Below are 15363 nucleotides of genomic sequence, written 5' to 3'. Positions count from 1 at the left end.
GCTCCAAAGAAATTTATTCCAATGCCCAAATGAAACAGTTATATTTTTTTTCAACCGATGGCTCTATATTTCTATGCACATAACTGTACCAGGTCTTTTTTTCAAATTGTTTTCTTGTAAAAATTATGAAAAGAGCTATTCCCCTTTGTAAGGCATTCTTCTGTATTGTACAATGTGTACCTTGAAATATGTTCATAAAGGCTTTGAGGAGCTTTGCTTGTATCAGTATTATATATACATGTATCCCACCTTGCCTGAAAGTAGTCTGGCAATAATCGCTGCATTATTTTGTCATTATGTGTATGTAACTGATCATAGTATAGTACTTAACTATACAGGGCAATGGGTGCTTGATCGTTTGTTCAAATGTTAGGAAATACTGTACTAATCAGATGTCACTGTGAAATTAGGGACCCTATCCAAGTTGAGCAACTTCATACATTAACAAGGAATGGCTGCTCATTCATGTACTACAATGTACAATATAATGTTTTACGAATCATATTTTTTCCCATCATTTGAGTTGACTATTATTTCTCTTGAATTGCGGAAGATTTTGTTTGTTATGTGTAATACATGTATTATTATTAGTCCAGTATATTGTGCTCCAAAAGTTGAGCTTGGCTTGGATAGCTGTTTTAGGTGTCAACTCATGGTGCAACGCATACTTCAAGTTGTGAAAGCATTGCTTTTTCAGTTATTGTGCTAATATATATTGATGTAATAGCAAAGAAGATTTTTCTGTTCTTTGATGTTGATACATATCTGTCCAGGGGTAAGGATGATGATATAGAATGTAGGAAATGCAAACAGAATCACAATGTGTGAGGTTTACTAAAATAAAGCAAAATTTATGCAGTACATACATATGTAGTAGTGACGTGAAATTAGCCAAAGTATCATTGAACTAGCAACATTGTGTGCTCATTAGCCCAGTGATTTGTTGTTTTCTTTTGTGAATTTTAATGTAGTTTCCACTTCTTTCGTTCTAACTAATGGCAAAGTTTTAACTTGAGAGTACTAGGCAAAAGGAGCAACCTACTTGAATTGATGTTACAGAAGCTGCAATGGGATATGCATATATTGTAACTATTATAGTTGGATGTGTGATTCAAACATGCTTCAAAGGTGTCATCTTTAGACATATCGGAATTATTAGAGAGAGTGATAATGATGCTGAAGATGTACAGACAATAAAATTTTTACTCCAATAACGTCATACTTTATTGCAGTGTCTTTCTCTGATCTGTGTTCAAACTCTAATACTTATCACTCTATTTATGTGCGGCACCTACCGATTTGCCATAGTACTGACCATTAATGACGTTATACATGTAGTCTTCGTCCTCGGTAAAAGTTTAAATTTCCAAGCGGCAGTATCTTTGACCACAGATTCCAGGATATCGTAGAGTTCTAAAATTGTCAACATGACCCCCGTCCTGACAGATTTGGAACTCATTTTACGGTCGATTAATAAGGCCCGATTCACACGATGAAAAATAAAAGTGTCGGGCGTCGTTCGACGCGCACGCGCGCCAAGTCACCTACGACACTTTCCCGTTTACACACAGTGACCGCAGCTCCCGCTTCGCGTCGCAGCTGTGGCGGTCTGCGTCGCGCTGTATCACATGTGGTGAACTGCCGCTACGACTGTTCGAATCCCTGATTCTCCGGTACGAGTACTTGAGGTCTCTTATCTTCTGGACTTGTTTGGAGGTCCTATTGTATCCCTCCTGCTTCATGCCCTCGGCAATGTCTCCGAAGACCTCCTTCTTTCTGAAAGTTTCCATTTTGCTCTGAATTCTGTCACCGTTCCCCAGCCCGATCAAACAGCGCGTTTCAGCGCTGGTCCAGTTGACTTCTGCCATGCTCAGCAAACAAGCAGTAATGCTTTAATAGCAAACAATCCGTACAAAATATTCCGAAGAAACAACTAACAACAAGTAGAAATTGATACAGAAATGGAATGAATAGATACAAACAGAGGAGCGTGGCGTGGGTTTCAGGCTAGCGCGGGAATGAAGAAATTTGACCTTCTGTGATGCGGAAATGGGCTGCGCGAGCTGCGCGCGACGCAGATCTGTTTACATGATGTTTTTCCTCGCCGCAGACATCCCGCTGTGTGCCGCGACGCACTTGTGGCACCTCCTGAAGGTGCCACAGAAAAAACGACACAAGGCGCCGCGCGGCGGTGGCGGGCCTGTTTATACCATTGAAAAATGTGTCGTACAGCTTGCGCGCGCGGCGCCGCGCGCGCGCGCGCGTCGAACGACGCCCGACACATAAAAACGACGCACGTGTGAATCGGGCCTAAGTTTTGGGACGGTCAGTGGCTGAGGTAATCCCTACCCCACAGGAGGTAAGAGTGTTTTGAGGCAGGGCGCTGTTGGGGACTATTAAAAAGTGATTAGTGGGATTTGTCTCTTGCTGTGTGCTCATCCTTGTCTATTTGGCCAAATTCCAGGAACCTAGAGAGTATGGTCTTTGGATGGAAGCGGCTGGAAAGAGTAGAAATCGGCCAGAGATAACATTCCACTTTTTGTTTTGTCTTGTGTCTTGTCTGGTCTGGTCTGGTCCGAGAAAGAGAGTATATTTGTCGCACATGTACAACATTTGGCCGATTTCTACTCATTCCAGCCGCTTCCCAAAGAATGATACAGGCTGCTCATCCCCGCATCCGAATAGATAACGGTCCTCCCCTCCCCGCAAAATGTACTGTCCCTCGCGAGGGCTGACGGGAAGCAAAATGGCCGGGAAATTTGATTTTGAAGCTGAATCTGCGATGAAATCTTCTCTACACTGCAAAAGGAGCTGTAAACTACGTCTATGCTACAACACCATGGAGCCAGTTTGCTGAATTTGCAGGACAACATGAGCTGGTGATGCCTAGAGCCGTGTCAGGAGAGGGCTAGTTGATACCGAGTGGCGTTTCTGAGAGTGGGAGGGGGGCGGTGCCGTAAACGTAGTCTGCTAAAATTAAAGTACCGATTTATACGGAATTTACGGATACGTACAGCATGTAGCTATACTTGTTGTGTTTACACATATGTTAGGAGGGTGGATAACTTCTTCGATTTTCTTGTTTCAGATAAGCCAAAGGAGACTGGTGGAGACTATAATATAATATTGACCGCGCTTCGTAACGTTAACACTTATAAGTTATAGAAGATAGACCGGGGACCAGGACGGATCTTTACGTGTGGGCGTGTCAGTCTGTCTGTATGTCTATCTGAAAACATGATACATGTATTTGACTTTTGTCAGTCTTGAGATTAACAGAACAGAGACGGACCGTCCTTGCCCAGATAGCCCACATACAAATAGTGAAATAAAGGAGCTTTCATCACAGTAGAACGTCCTTGTACATGTAGGTAGTCCAGGTGTCATCTTGTAACATTGAGGGGCTACACCGTGCATGGCTTTATGTCCCGACCTTTATCAGTGCCGACCTTTAACTGGAACCTAAGCTCCTACGTGGCCGAAGACATCTACTCTACTCTACTCTACTCTAGTGCCGCGCATTACTCCGATAATGGACCTAACGGTACTGGTGAATCGTTATGAGTCCCTCAGCCTTTTCTTTTGACTTTCCTTCAATTATATCGCGTGCACCTGGATCCAGAACTTTCCCACCATGTCCCGACTTTTGTTTGCCACCTCTTTGCTTCCTCACCCTGACCCTTTTCCCCATTTATTACAACAAACCGACCGGCGGTCCGCTACTTCTGTTTGCAGCCTCTTTGCTTCCCCACGTACCTTTTCCCCCATTTATTACAACAAACGCATTCCCCGCGCCACGCTCCAAGCAATGAAAATATTTGCTTTGTTGAGACCAAAGGGCGGCTGGACTGTACTGACGTGACAACCCCCGCCCCTGGTTACCGCCTTGGTGATACTGCAACACTACCATGGCGCCGCCTTCAGGCAATGACGTTTCTCATAGCTAGATCAGAGTTCGTTTTCAGTGTCCAAAAATCACTTTCTCTCCACCCTGCTTTCAGATGCTAATAGTTTAGCTTTATACGCTTTGGTGCGAGACCGTTTTTTGGGTGCGTGGGCCTCCAGAGGTCCGTTACCCGGCAGAATCGTACGCTTCACGCAAACACTCAGCAGCCAAGAGCCGGGATTAGCGAACCAGAGTCGGCCCGAGGCCAAAACGTCACGTCACGATCTACTTTTGCTGTCCCCTCAGGAAATATGAGCACGTTTTGAGTCTTGGGAGGACCCGAGGGAGCGAACCTTAAGGATTATCTCTGAAGGCGATCTCAAGAAGGGACCCGGCGCCTGGATTTTTGAGGGTAACCTAGAAACGTGTTCTTCACCGATTATAAGCTTGTTAGTCGGAGCTAAAAATCCTTTGAACTGTCAACCCGATTTCTTGTGGAAAGCTTGCATAATTTCTCTCGATCACGTAGTTGTTCTGAAACAGTGCACCTAGAGCTTATAGCACAGCACGTTGTTTAAGGTTGTAACAAGAGGAGGGTGCCAATAATAACACAGCTCATTCAATTATCCCTTTAATAATAACATTCATGTCCCTACTTCATTCTGCGACGAAAGGTATTCACGGCACGAGACTAGGGGTTACCGGAGTTTCTACAAACATCGTTCGACCCGGTTAGGGTGCCCGGCCATGGCTACCCTAGCCGCCAGCCCTCTGCTGACATGTAGCGACTGTAAAATGACGTTCAAGTCGCCAGCGCTGTTGCAGAAACACAAGGAGAAGTTCTGTGTGGGAAGCGGGATTGGAGACCCGAACCGGCTAGCCAGGGATGCGGAGAGACTGAGACAGGCAGCCTACAAGCCGGCAGAACCAGCGGTAAGATTTTCGAATTCCCTGGTAGCAGGAAAAACCACCTGTTCATTTACGCTCCGTCGACACAGTGCAAAGCGCACAGGCTGCCCCCAAAAATAAAATATTCATCAGTATTGAATAAATCATAGACGACAGTGCAGCAGCTTGAAATGAACAATTATTTTGTGCAGCCCCTGAAAATGTTTAGGAAAGCATATATTGTGAAAAATTGAGAGGTCTATTTTGGCAATAATTAGTTGTTTGTCCTATATGTGACCTCAATAAGATGTGCAGTTTTTGAATTGGAATAGATCTCACTGTTCAATTTTACTGCTTAATTTCTTGCATCTTTTAGCAAGGCTAACAGTTCAATTTTCTAATCAAGTCTTTGTCTGAGCTTTAAAAGGAACTAAACCTGACTTGATCTGTCTTAACTTGTTAGTACATGGATGCACCCATAGCAGGTCAAAGGTTGAATCACTTTCACACCTATACAATTACAGTACATTCCCATAATTGCATCTTGAAGAAAAGACTTAAAGTTTCCATTTCGCAAACTCTTCAAATGAAATTACGTCTTAAGAGGGTCTTACAAGCAATCCAGAGTGTATAAGATGTTGACTCAGTAAGTTATAGCAGCCCTATAGTTCAGGGGAAGGGTCCAGCTGGTTCTAAGCACCGCTGAAGTGGCAGGTGGAACTGTGGAATCAATATCCTGCTTCCTCCATGGTTACTGACTACCAGGGGTTCTCTGTGACCTGTGGCACACAGACACAAGCACGTCGGCAGAACGTACTGCGCCTGCACAGAACCCTGCATTTTCGCGTTTTTCGTTGGATTTTTGGTCAACGTTGCATTAGAATTTTGACTGTTGCAGAAGATATCTTTTCCGACACACCATTTGGTGACCACTATCGAAATGCTGACCTTATATGAGCGAATACAACCTTATATGAGACATTCTGCCGATTCGGAAGTGCTATGTACAATCATCATCATTGGCAGTGGCTCGTTTCCGAGTATAATTGTTCAGTGCAGTACGTTCTGCTGACGTGCTACCTACACAACTGTGTTGTTCAGGGACTGGCAGTCATAGTCATTTCACATACAGAGAAGGCTATTGTTAAAGCAAGGTTTAGGCCAAACATGATCTATTCTGTTTTACAAGTAAAATGTCCTTGATATAAAGTAATAGCATGTGGGAACTTTTTTGTGAAAGAAGGGGGACTCTGAGGCAATTTTTTTCAGTGTTTTAAGTTCCTAGTTGAAACACTATAAAAACCACTATTAAGTTTCAAGGTTTACACTACTGGTATTTTTGGTTTGTAGACTACTAGTACCATGAGATCATAAATATGTAGGACACAGAAGTCATTTAGCCAGCAAAACCAAAAAAAAAGGAAGTTGATAAAAATATAGCATAACATATTATGATTTAGACTGATATGGTGGCTTACATAGCAACTATTTTGATTGGCTAGGCACCTATAGGTCAATTAAGTGTTCTGTCAAGAGCTTGTTATAAATTTGTTGTCATCAAACATAATTATGCAGTTTTGCCCTTCCCTATGTATGTTCTTAAGCACCCATATCACCATCTAATTATAGACATACATGTAAGGGGGCCAACTGTAAGACGATACAGTTACCATTAAAAAATTCCCTTTGAGTGAGGTCGTGTACAATGGCACTTTCCGCATACAGAAACACACCCTGCCCTTTCAGTAGACAGGCCAGTTTAAGTGACCCTATTGTGAGATGAAACTTTACCCCATGTAAAAACATGGTAGAACATGTGTAACCACTACTAACATGTGGCTGGTTTGTGTTAGAAATCTGCCACAGGTGTTTCAGCTGTCATTGCAGATTATAGGGATTTTCTCTTAGCAGGTGGTAACATATACATGTAGTCTCCACCAGACTCCTTTGTAGGCTGAATAAATAGTAGAAAAATTATTGGCCTAAAATTAAAAAGAATGTTTAAGTCAAAGGAGTCTGGTAAAGACTAGGCACAATAGCTAAGGCCACACCAACATGATTTCTTGTTTCCCAGATTTGCCCACTTCATGGATGAAATTTTATAGTCACTGTGTTAATTCAAAGTACGCTGGGTGCCATCCTATTTGTATGCCAGGGCTGTAGGGAGCAAGTAAATGTATGGGAGCTCCGACATGCCGATAGGATAGCACCCAGGCAAAGTCTAAGGTAGAAAGACGACAATATATTATTTGTGTTTCCTTCACAGAAAATTCTAGTTCCCAGTGTTTTGACTAGTTTCCCCCCACCATTAGGCCATTCTTTGTAGCCCTAGGAAAACAGATTAAATGGTGCATAAACAGGTGTCCCCTTCCGGAGTGACACCTGTTTTAGGTGAATTCTGTACTCAGTATCTGTATCTGTCTAGCCAGTAAACCGCCCTTCGGCATGACACACCTGCTTCACAGGCATGACACCAAACGACCTGTTACACTCAATCTTTGCACATTTAACTGCAGGAGTTGTTCAAGCATTCTAGTGATAATGCCCAACTCTACGATTCATAGTTCTTACTTCAGAAGTCACTTTTTTATATGAAAATTAGAATTCACTTGCTAAATTATGAATTCAACCCAGACAGACCTTCATTATCTCACCAAATGACTTGACAATATTCAGTGGGAATGATATGCGTAAATAATGTTACTAAGGGATGGCAGAATTGTGTTGATGCCTGTACCAACAGTGCAGAGGTCCCGTCACCCTAATGGTGAAATAAGTAGCTCTTATGTCAGCAGGTCAGGACAGTTAGGCCAATAAATTTTACATGTTTTGAAATGCTCCATCACCTAGATAAATATTTGGTCATTTTTTCAACAGTAGAGCTCTTTATGCTTCAGCAATTTAATTTGTTTGTTCTCAGATTTTTTCAGAAAATATGTGAAGTGATGGAAAAACATTCCTAGGCATCCTATGATAGGAGCCATGAACTTAATGATGAAGTGCTTCAACATGTTGCTTAACAGCTTTGTAATCACATATTACCTATTAGCTTTGTATTCAATCAATGTATTCTGAACTTTTTGTCAAATGCCTGCATTGATAGATGGAAAAACTACTAAGAAGTAGGAAGATAATGACTTTTTGAATTGTTGGGGCCAAATTTTGGAGTTGATTCAGAACCTGAGTATTGTTTTTTTTTTAAATTCCCCCCAAAAAAGTAAGCAAATCCAAGAACCAATTGATAATTGGCCTGTGGTCAGTGCTGACCAAATGATTGATTATATCTTTACCTTTGTTCCAAATTCCTATTAAAAACTGCTGAGGTCTACAATTTTTAACATCAGATTTAGAAAGGGAGCTGTCCAAATCTTTGTATCGTCTAGGCAAGTTATATCTGGGCAATTTGTTACTTACATTCCAATCATTGCATTGTTTAGATCATTTAGCCAACTTTAAAGTTTCATATCTATAGACACCTTAAAATGTTTTATCAGACTTGCACCTTGCAACTGTATTTAATTAGGTCAGTTTAATTGACTTTTAATGCATTAGTTTTTACCACCTTATCATCACTTTTGAATAATTAACTCCATTATCTAGTTAATGGGTTTAGTTAATTGATAACCTTCATAAGTAGACACCATTGCCTAATGTCTTTACGAATATCGGTGCCTTAAATCTCAGAATCGATTAAGTCGTGTTGCCACGAGTAAACCTGTTTGTTGCTATGGCAACAGCGCTGATGTCACAGGGGTCGCCGACCTTATCAGATGAGCGTGTTTTCCCGCCGGCACGGTCTCCTAGCGAATGTAATTAAACACTCCGACATGCTGCTTAACAGCTTTGGAATTGTTGACTGCTCGCCTGAATATATTTGATCACGGGTCATATTTGCCATAGCGGGCAGACAATCAATTATGGCTGAAATAATGTACATCTTACTGTAAATTCACTTAGATTTGAGGGGACATAATTGCTTTATACGGGTAAAAAGTAGACTTTTGAGGTGTTAAAAGTCCACTGTGGGTATACGGAGTGCATTTCTGCAAAAAAAATCAGTATAGTTTGCAGTGTGCTGATTTTGTGGTGTAGAGGTCAATGACTGCAAACATAAAACCAATGCAAATATTCCAACATTTACAGTAGAGTTGTATTTAATCTTTGTCCTAGGCAGAATACCGGTCTTATTTATTCTATAGGTTTGTCAGGTAGTTTTTTTATAGAGCTAAATCCTGAGCACACAAATCTATTACAGGCGTTCTTTTGAACCCTAACAAATTCATTTAAAGTCTGAAGTTGTGTTTGCAATTTCAAGTCAGGATTTTCGATCAACAAAAGAAGGTTCCAGGTGGAACAAACGTAACAATGGAACTCTTTATCAAACATTAAAACCAGGTGGCAACTAATGTGAAGTCAAGTATTACAATTACATGAAGCAGTATCCTATAAATTATTCATGATTCAACATGTGAAAGGCAAAAGTTTGTGATGATGTTTGTTCAATTTCTGAAGGAGCAAAATTCAAAGTTTAACAGTTTCAACTGCAGCTACAGTAGCCAAAAACATATGCATCATAATATTATGAATTCACCAATTTTCTTCTTTTTTTATGTCTGCAGGAAAATTAAAAAAACACTCCCAAATGCTTAACCACAAGAGTGACAAATTTCTTACAATAAATTTTTCTTATCATGAAAAGTGCAAAGACAAGCCCGGCCTTTCCTCAACTGTTTGTGCAATAACTTGATGTTCATATCCATCTGTCAATTTTTTTTCAAATCTTCAGAAAAAAACGTAGCAACAAATCCAAGAACCAATAATTTAAATTGGCACAGCCTACATTTATTGCAAACAGTGCAAATTCCTTCAAACAATTGCTTCTTCAGAAAGCAGTTGTGTGTTTTCTGACTTCCAGACAGCCGGTCATGTTAAAAGAGCCACATGCCTGTAATGATTAATTCAAACCCTCCCACAAAATTACCACCTGTCAGATCCTGACAGTGATGCATGTCACCTCTGAGAAACACGACATTTATTTGCGACGTTTCTCGCCTATTCGTGCTCCATTTCAACCGCACGGCAGGAATGCAAAATGGAAACATTAGCACAGGGTGACAAATATTTTTGCACTTAGCTCAGCCTTTTGTAAGACAAAGTTCTGTTGTAGTAAAGGGCCAATCAGCATGTGTGTCCATTTAACCTTCCTGAACTATACCCACTGGGTTATCTAATAGAATCTGATATATGGGATCATTTATTAACTTCTAAGAGGGTAGGATCATACTCATGATGTTTAAGATTAAAAGCTGTTATCTTAAAAAGAGACCCTGAATGGCAATTAAAGTAGAAAACACTGCTTGTCAATGGTTGATGGTGTGTTTACATGCCACACCTGTTGTTTGAAGAGTAAACAGATGATGTGGGGGGACGGGGTCGACACACATCCTGAATAAATTTCTTCTTTTCTACTTTTGCAGCCACCGTCACCTGACCCCAACCTGACATCCAAGGTAAGGAATCATGGGAAGGTTCCGTTACTACGGCAACACAAAAACACTCCTCTTTTTGGTCGGGTTGTTCTCCGAATTTCTGTCCTGTGATGCTCCGACATGTCACTGCCTGGCCAATTAAGTACTTGTGAGTGTTACCACCTGTGTACGATATCGTCTTTTGAAAGGCAAATTCAAATCTTTTTCTGTCGTCTTGCTTCTGGTTTCATGTTCTGTTATGCCTCATTTTGCTTAATTGATGAATGCATCACACTTGTCTTTGCATGACCACCGCACTTGCATGTGTATACAAGTATTTGGTTTCAATAATATGATAGTGATAATATTACTTTGTGAGTTTCACTTATACCTGTTGTTAAGTATCTGGATTAGTATCTTTGTAATATAGACATTTAAGACTTGTATGTCGTTTTTGTTACTTAAGGGTGTTTTGTGTGCACTGGACCGTGACTTAAAGCTGGTGGCTAAGTCTTCAGGATAAACCTACAGATTGTAAAGTTTAACTTCCAAAGAGAGTAAAGCAGTGCTTTTGTCCATGCTCAACATTATATATCAAAAGTTGTCCTTATCTATGATCTACATTTGGCTGTCAAATTCTGTTATTGTTTGATTGAAAGCAACCAAGACAACAGAGTAGCTAGGTGTAATTTTGTAACCATAAAAGAGACATTCAAGTTGATGGCAAAAGTTTATGAATAATTGAAGGGAACAAATTTACAGAAGCCAACAACATTAATCTTCTGTCAGAAAAGTTCTAAAATACTTAAAAGCCTGTAATAGCCAAACCCTTTCACATCTTTCTTTATTCACAATTATTATATCCAAAATTGATACTTCTCACATGTAACTATTTGAGTGTGTAGTTGAACAATCAGCAGAATTATTTTTTTAATGAATGAAGATTTCATTATATAACTGTTCACAGTCATTACACATGTTTGTTGAAAGCTGTACTTTAGCTCTATTTGAGACTCTACTTATTCTTTACATGATAACAAGTGTGAGTGAATATAAGCAATGTACTTGATAACTTAATTGCTGCCTGGATGCCACTTCCTTAAGGCTATAGACCAGTTAAGGCAGCTGAAGGACCGTAAGTCCAAGTTACGCCAGGAGAGAGAAGACGAGGAGAGGAAGTTACTGAGAGACATCCAGGACAAGGAGCGGGCCATACAGCGGGAACGCTCGCGACTCAGCGTAAGAGAAACCGAGGCCAAGAAAGCAACGGAATTCAAGGATCTCACTCAGGAGGTAAGGAGTCTTACTTTATCTTCAAGTTGGCTTCTTTGAGACCCATTCTTTAGTTTTACTTGCACCAAAAAGTATCAATCAAAAGATTATACCTTTTATGTCAAGAAAGTGCAATTTTCCAATGGTTGGACTTATTTGCAAAAATCTAAATCAGAAGGTAAGTAGTCTCACTTTGTCTTCAAGTTGGCTTCTTTGAGACCTATTCTTCAGTTTTATTTCTACCATAAAGTATCAATAAAGAAGTCCTTCGTTTTTTTTAAAAGTGCAGTTTTCCAATGGTTAGACTTAACGCTTGCATTTTGCCACATTAGGGCAGTGCCGTGTATTTACTGAAATCCAAAACCAAGTTGAACAAAATTCTTCTTTTGCAAGCCACCATGTCAGACTGAAATCTTATCCTTGTTACTACATGCAGATCATTGTACAAGCAATACAAGCAAAATATGTTGTACAAGCAATACAAGCAAAATATGTTTCCATGTTTGGTTGCCACAGGACAAGTATTTGACTTGTGACATTTTGGGGGAAAAGCGCACGAAGGGCAAATAAAATAGGTTGACGGTGGCCTTTCTATCAACAGTAAGCCATTATCCTAAGTAGGACCCACCATTGGACCTGAACCAGAATGTGTAACATGTATCACATTTCTAAGCCAATGTACAACCCTTGCAAGTGTTGTATACTTGTGTTATGGTACAATTAAAACAGTAAAAATGTCTTCTCAATACTCAGTAATTGTGACAAAGTTTCTTGATTTACGTTAATTTGTTGTGACTGACTGTTAGAATCAGGTTCTACTACCAGCTAGCTCTCAGTCTGCAGTGACAAAACCAGAGTTGGAGTTACTTTTAACTTCTCGACAGTTTCATGTAATTTCTTGTTTGTACTGTTTTCTGCAGTACCAGTCGAAAGTTTCATTAATGTTTAGGCTTTATTAGTTAATAGCTGTTTAGATTCAGATTTTACAACGAGCTAGCTTGCAGACAGGTGTCTGAAGTGACAAAATGTAGAGTTGGAGTCACTATTATCATTAAAATTTCAACAGTTTGGTGTAATTTTGTGTTTCTTTACCGTTTTCTGCAGTACCAGCGCATGTTGGAACGTGAGCAGCGAATAAGAGACGAGATAGACAACCTGGAACAGGACCTTGGACTTGAGAGTCGTGCGGGGGTGATATCCCGTAACACTGACAGCAGTATGAGCCTTCCCATATACACTGATGTAAGTTAAGACTGGAAAATGCACAATGATTGTAATGATGAACATTAGTCTGGTTACCAGACCTAGTATAGCTCCCTGTCTGCAAATATTGGTTGGAGTTGGGAGCTATAATAAGCCTGGTAACCAGGCTAGCTGGACGTGTGTTGGATTGAAGTTCTCAACTTTCATAAACACCTGTAAGGTGCAGATCATGTTGTTTGTGAGTCTACATTCAGATACATTTCATTTTGAGGTGTTTCATTATTCTCAATGTATAAGGGAAAAGCAGTTCCCCCTTTGGTTTTATATTGGTAGATGCTGTTGTTGTGTTCATAAGTGTTGTTGATACATTGTGTGGATAGTTCTGCACTCATCCTGATAGACTTTGTGCTGTCTACAGTTGTTTTATCATGTACCAGTAAATAAATGATAAAGGTGTGTTGCATACAAGAAGCATTAAAGCTAGGTAATAAAAACATAGGATATACTGGTTGCAGTGGTCATGCAAAGCGTTGTACAAATTCCAAAGAGTTAAAATCAAATCTCACAAGGAAAAAATATCAGACAGAAATTCTAAATTCTCAAGCAAATTAACAACATACAAACTCATTACCTCTGAACACAATCATGATAAATGACATCTCCATGGCAACAGTCAAAGAAATTCCCCCAAAACTAAAATATCTGCCCAAACATACACTCAATAGTACAGCCCACTTGAGCTGTATTGAGTGTCCCTAATGACCCTGTTGTTGGTTGCTAAGCGATCCCGCACTTATCACTTATTGATTACCTGTCATGGATGATTGATCACTTTATGATGGCCCAGTTTAGCATCACCACTGTAACCATGGTTACTGGGGCTACTATCAATGTTATCCTGGAGGGGGAATGAATCATAGTTAGAGGGCGAGTTTCTTTGCATTTATTTCTAAATCAGTATTTATAAGACAAAACAATCGCTTTGTAGCAGAAACAGAACTATCAAGATTAAAACAAGTAATTAAAAGGGACTTGTCTACCGGTATTCCCTTTTTAACACGGTTACTAAACGATTCATTCAGAAGGTAAAGGTAGGTAGAAAGTAAGATTCTACAGCTTACTAGTATCACATTGTAGTTTATAGATTTGGCATTTGAATTAACCAATGAACATGCCTGATATAGGATGAGCAGGCCAGCCGCAGGAAGATTCTACAGCCTATCAGATTGCAGTTTACAGATTTGGTGTATTAATTAACCAATAACTGTACCTGTTACAGGATGAGCAGGCCAGCCCCAGAAGTAAGAAACTACAGCCTATGAGATTGTAGTTTACAGATTTGGTCTATGAGTTAACCAATGACTGTGTCTGTTACAGGATGAGCAGGCCAGCCCCAGGAAGAACGACCACACGGAGCAGCTCAGGAGACTAGCAGAGCATCATGGGAAACAGCTGGGAGAGATCCAGAACAGGAACAGGGAACTGGAGCGGCAGAGAGAAGGTCTGGATAAATAGCACATTGGCAAAATGTAATGTGCCTAATAAAAGTCCAGAACATATGCCCTCCCCCTCCCGGTAATATGCTTAGCAGTTCAGCATAACGTATCATTTAAGGTCAAGTATTCAAGGATAATATCCCTTCTCTTCTTCTTAAACTCCAAAGAGAACTAAGTTTCCTGTCTAGTCACAAAATGGACAGACACAGGGCAGTCGTGCGCATGCCAAAAAATGTATTGGAAAAGATATTTATTGGCAGGTAAAAGCACATTTATGAACATGAGGAACCTTTTCACATTCTATGCATGCAAATACCATGTATGTAAAGATAACTGCTCATAGCCAAGCAGAGTTGTTTTAACTATCATTGATGTCACCTGTCAGAAATCCGTCGGCGGCTGCAGGACCTGGGTAACCAGCCGATCCCGCCGCAGCCTGCCAGTGACCAGCCCAGCGTGGAGGACATGGTGAAGGAACTCAGGGAGCAGGAGAAACGCAACCAGGAGACTCTGGAACAACTCAAGTCACATCTTAACAATCTGCAGGAGGAGGCAAGGTAGGAACCTGAATTTTTGTTGTGGACACCTTATCTGCAATTTTTTAGCAGCTGAGTAGTTTTTATCTTCAACTTCGCTTTTATCTTCAAATAATCCCTATTCATTCTTTTCTTCTTTTCGAAGTTCCTCTCTTATTCCTGCATTCACCTATTTTCATTTTGATATTCACAATCAAATTACAGCTACTGGTACATTTCAATATCCTTATATGTTCCCATGCAATCGGTAATGCAATCCAAGGCAGAAACCTCTAGGCTCTAGCACCAAACCTCTGAACATAAAAGAACCCAGCACACTTATTGAGTAGAGTACAGATGACCTGGTGTGGTTGGCTATGAACACAAGCTGTAGCAAAGCCGAATTGAGCTAGTAAGAACTTGCAATATGCTTCACCTCAGTTGAAGATGCTTGCTTTCCCATTACCTATTGCTACTGTCCTTGGTGCTGAAGTTGTGCTAGTTACTAGAGTGCTTTCAAACTCTTCACTCTAAATTCTCCCACATCTCTCTTACTGCATGTGTCACCCAGTGAGTACGTACACACAGTGCTGGAAGACACCTCTACAGATGTCAGCCATCTTAAAGCCGAGTCC

At 40.5% G+C, this 15363-nt stretch overlaps 1 protein-coding gene across 1 annotated transcript in view; it reads left to right on the top strand.

The window, feature by feature from the left end:
* The first annotated feature begins 3830 nt into the window (after nucleotides 1-3830).
* LOC109475235 overlaps nucleotides 3831-15363 on the top strand; it is a 36307-nt gene continuing 24774 nt past the window's right edge. The window contains exons 1-7 of the mRNA XM_019775836.1: nucleotides 3831-4298; nucleotides 4561-4819; nucleotides 10252-10284; nucleotides 11347-11535; nucleotides 12619-12756; nucleotides 14095-14218; nucleotides 14599-14770. Of these exons, the coding sequence (XP_019631395.1) occupies nucleotides 4634-4819; nucleotides 10252-10284; nucleotides 11347-11535; nucleotides 12619-12756; nucleotides 14095-14218; nucleotides 14599-14770 (842 nt within the window). The 5' untranslated portion in view covers nucleotides 3831-4298; nucleotides 4561-4633. The remainder of the gene's footprint in view (nucleotides 4299-4560; nucleotides 4820-10251; nucleotides 10285-11346; nucleotides 11536-12618; nucleotides 12757-14094; nucleotides 14219-14598; nucleotides 14771-15363) is intronic.

The sequence above is a fragment of the Branchiostoma belcheri genome, unplaced genomic scaffold (assembly GCF_001625305.1).
Source record: "Branchiostoma belcheri isolate BF01 breed outbred unplaced genomic scaffold, Haploidv18h27 scaffold33, whole genome shotgun sequence".
NCBI lineage: Eukaryota > Metazoa > Chordata > Leptocardii > Amphioxiformes > Branchiostomatidae > Branchiostoma > Branchiostoma belcheri.
The sequence above is the reverse complement of the archived record's forward strand: the minus strand, read 5'-3'. Positions and strand labels throughout refer to the sequence as shown.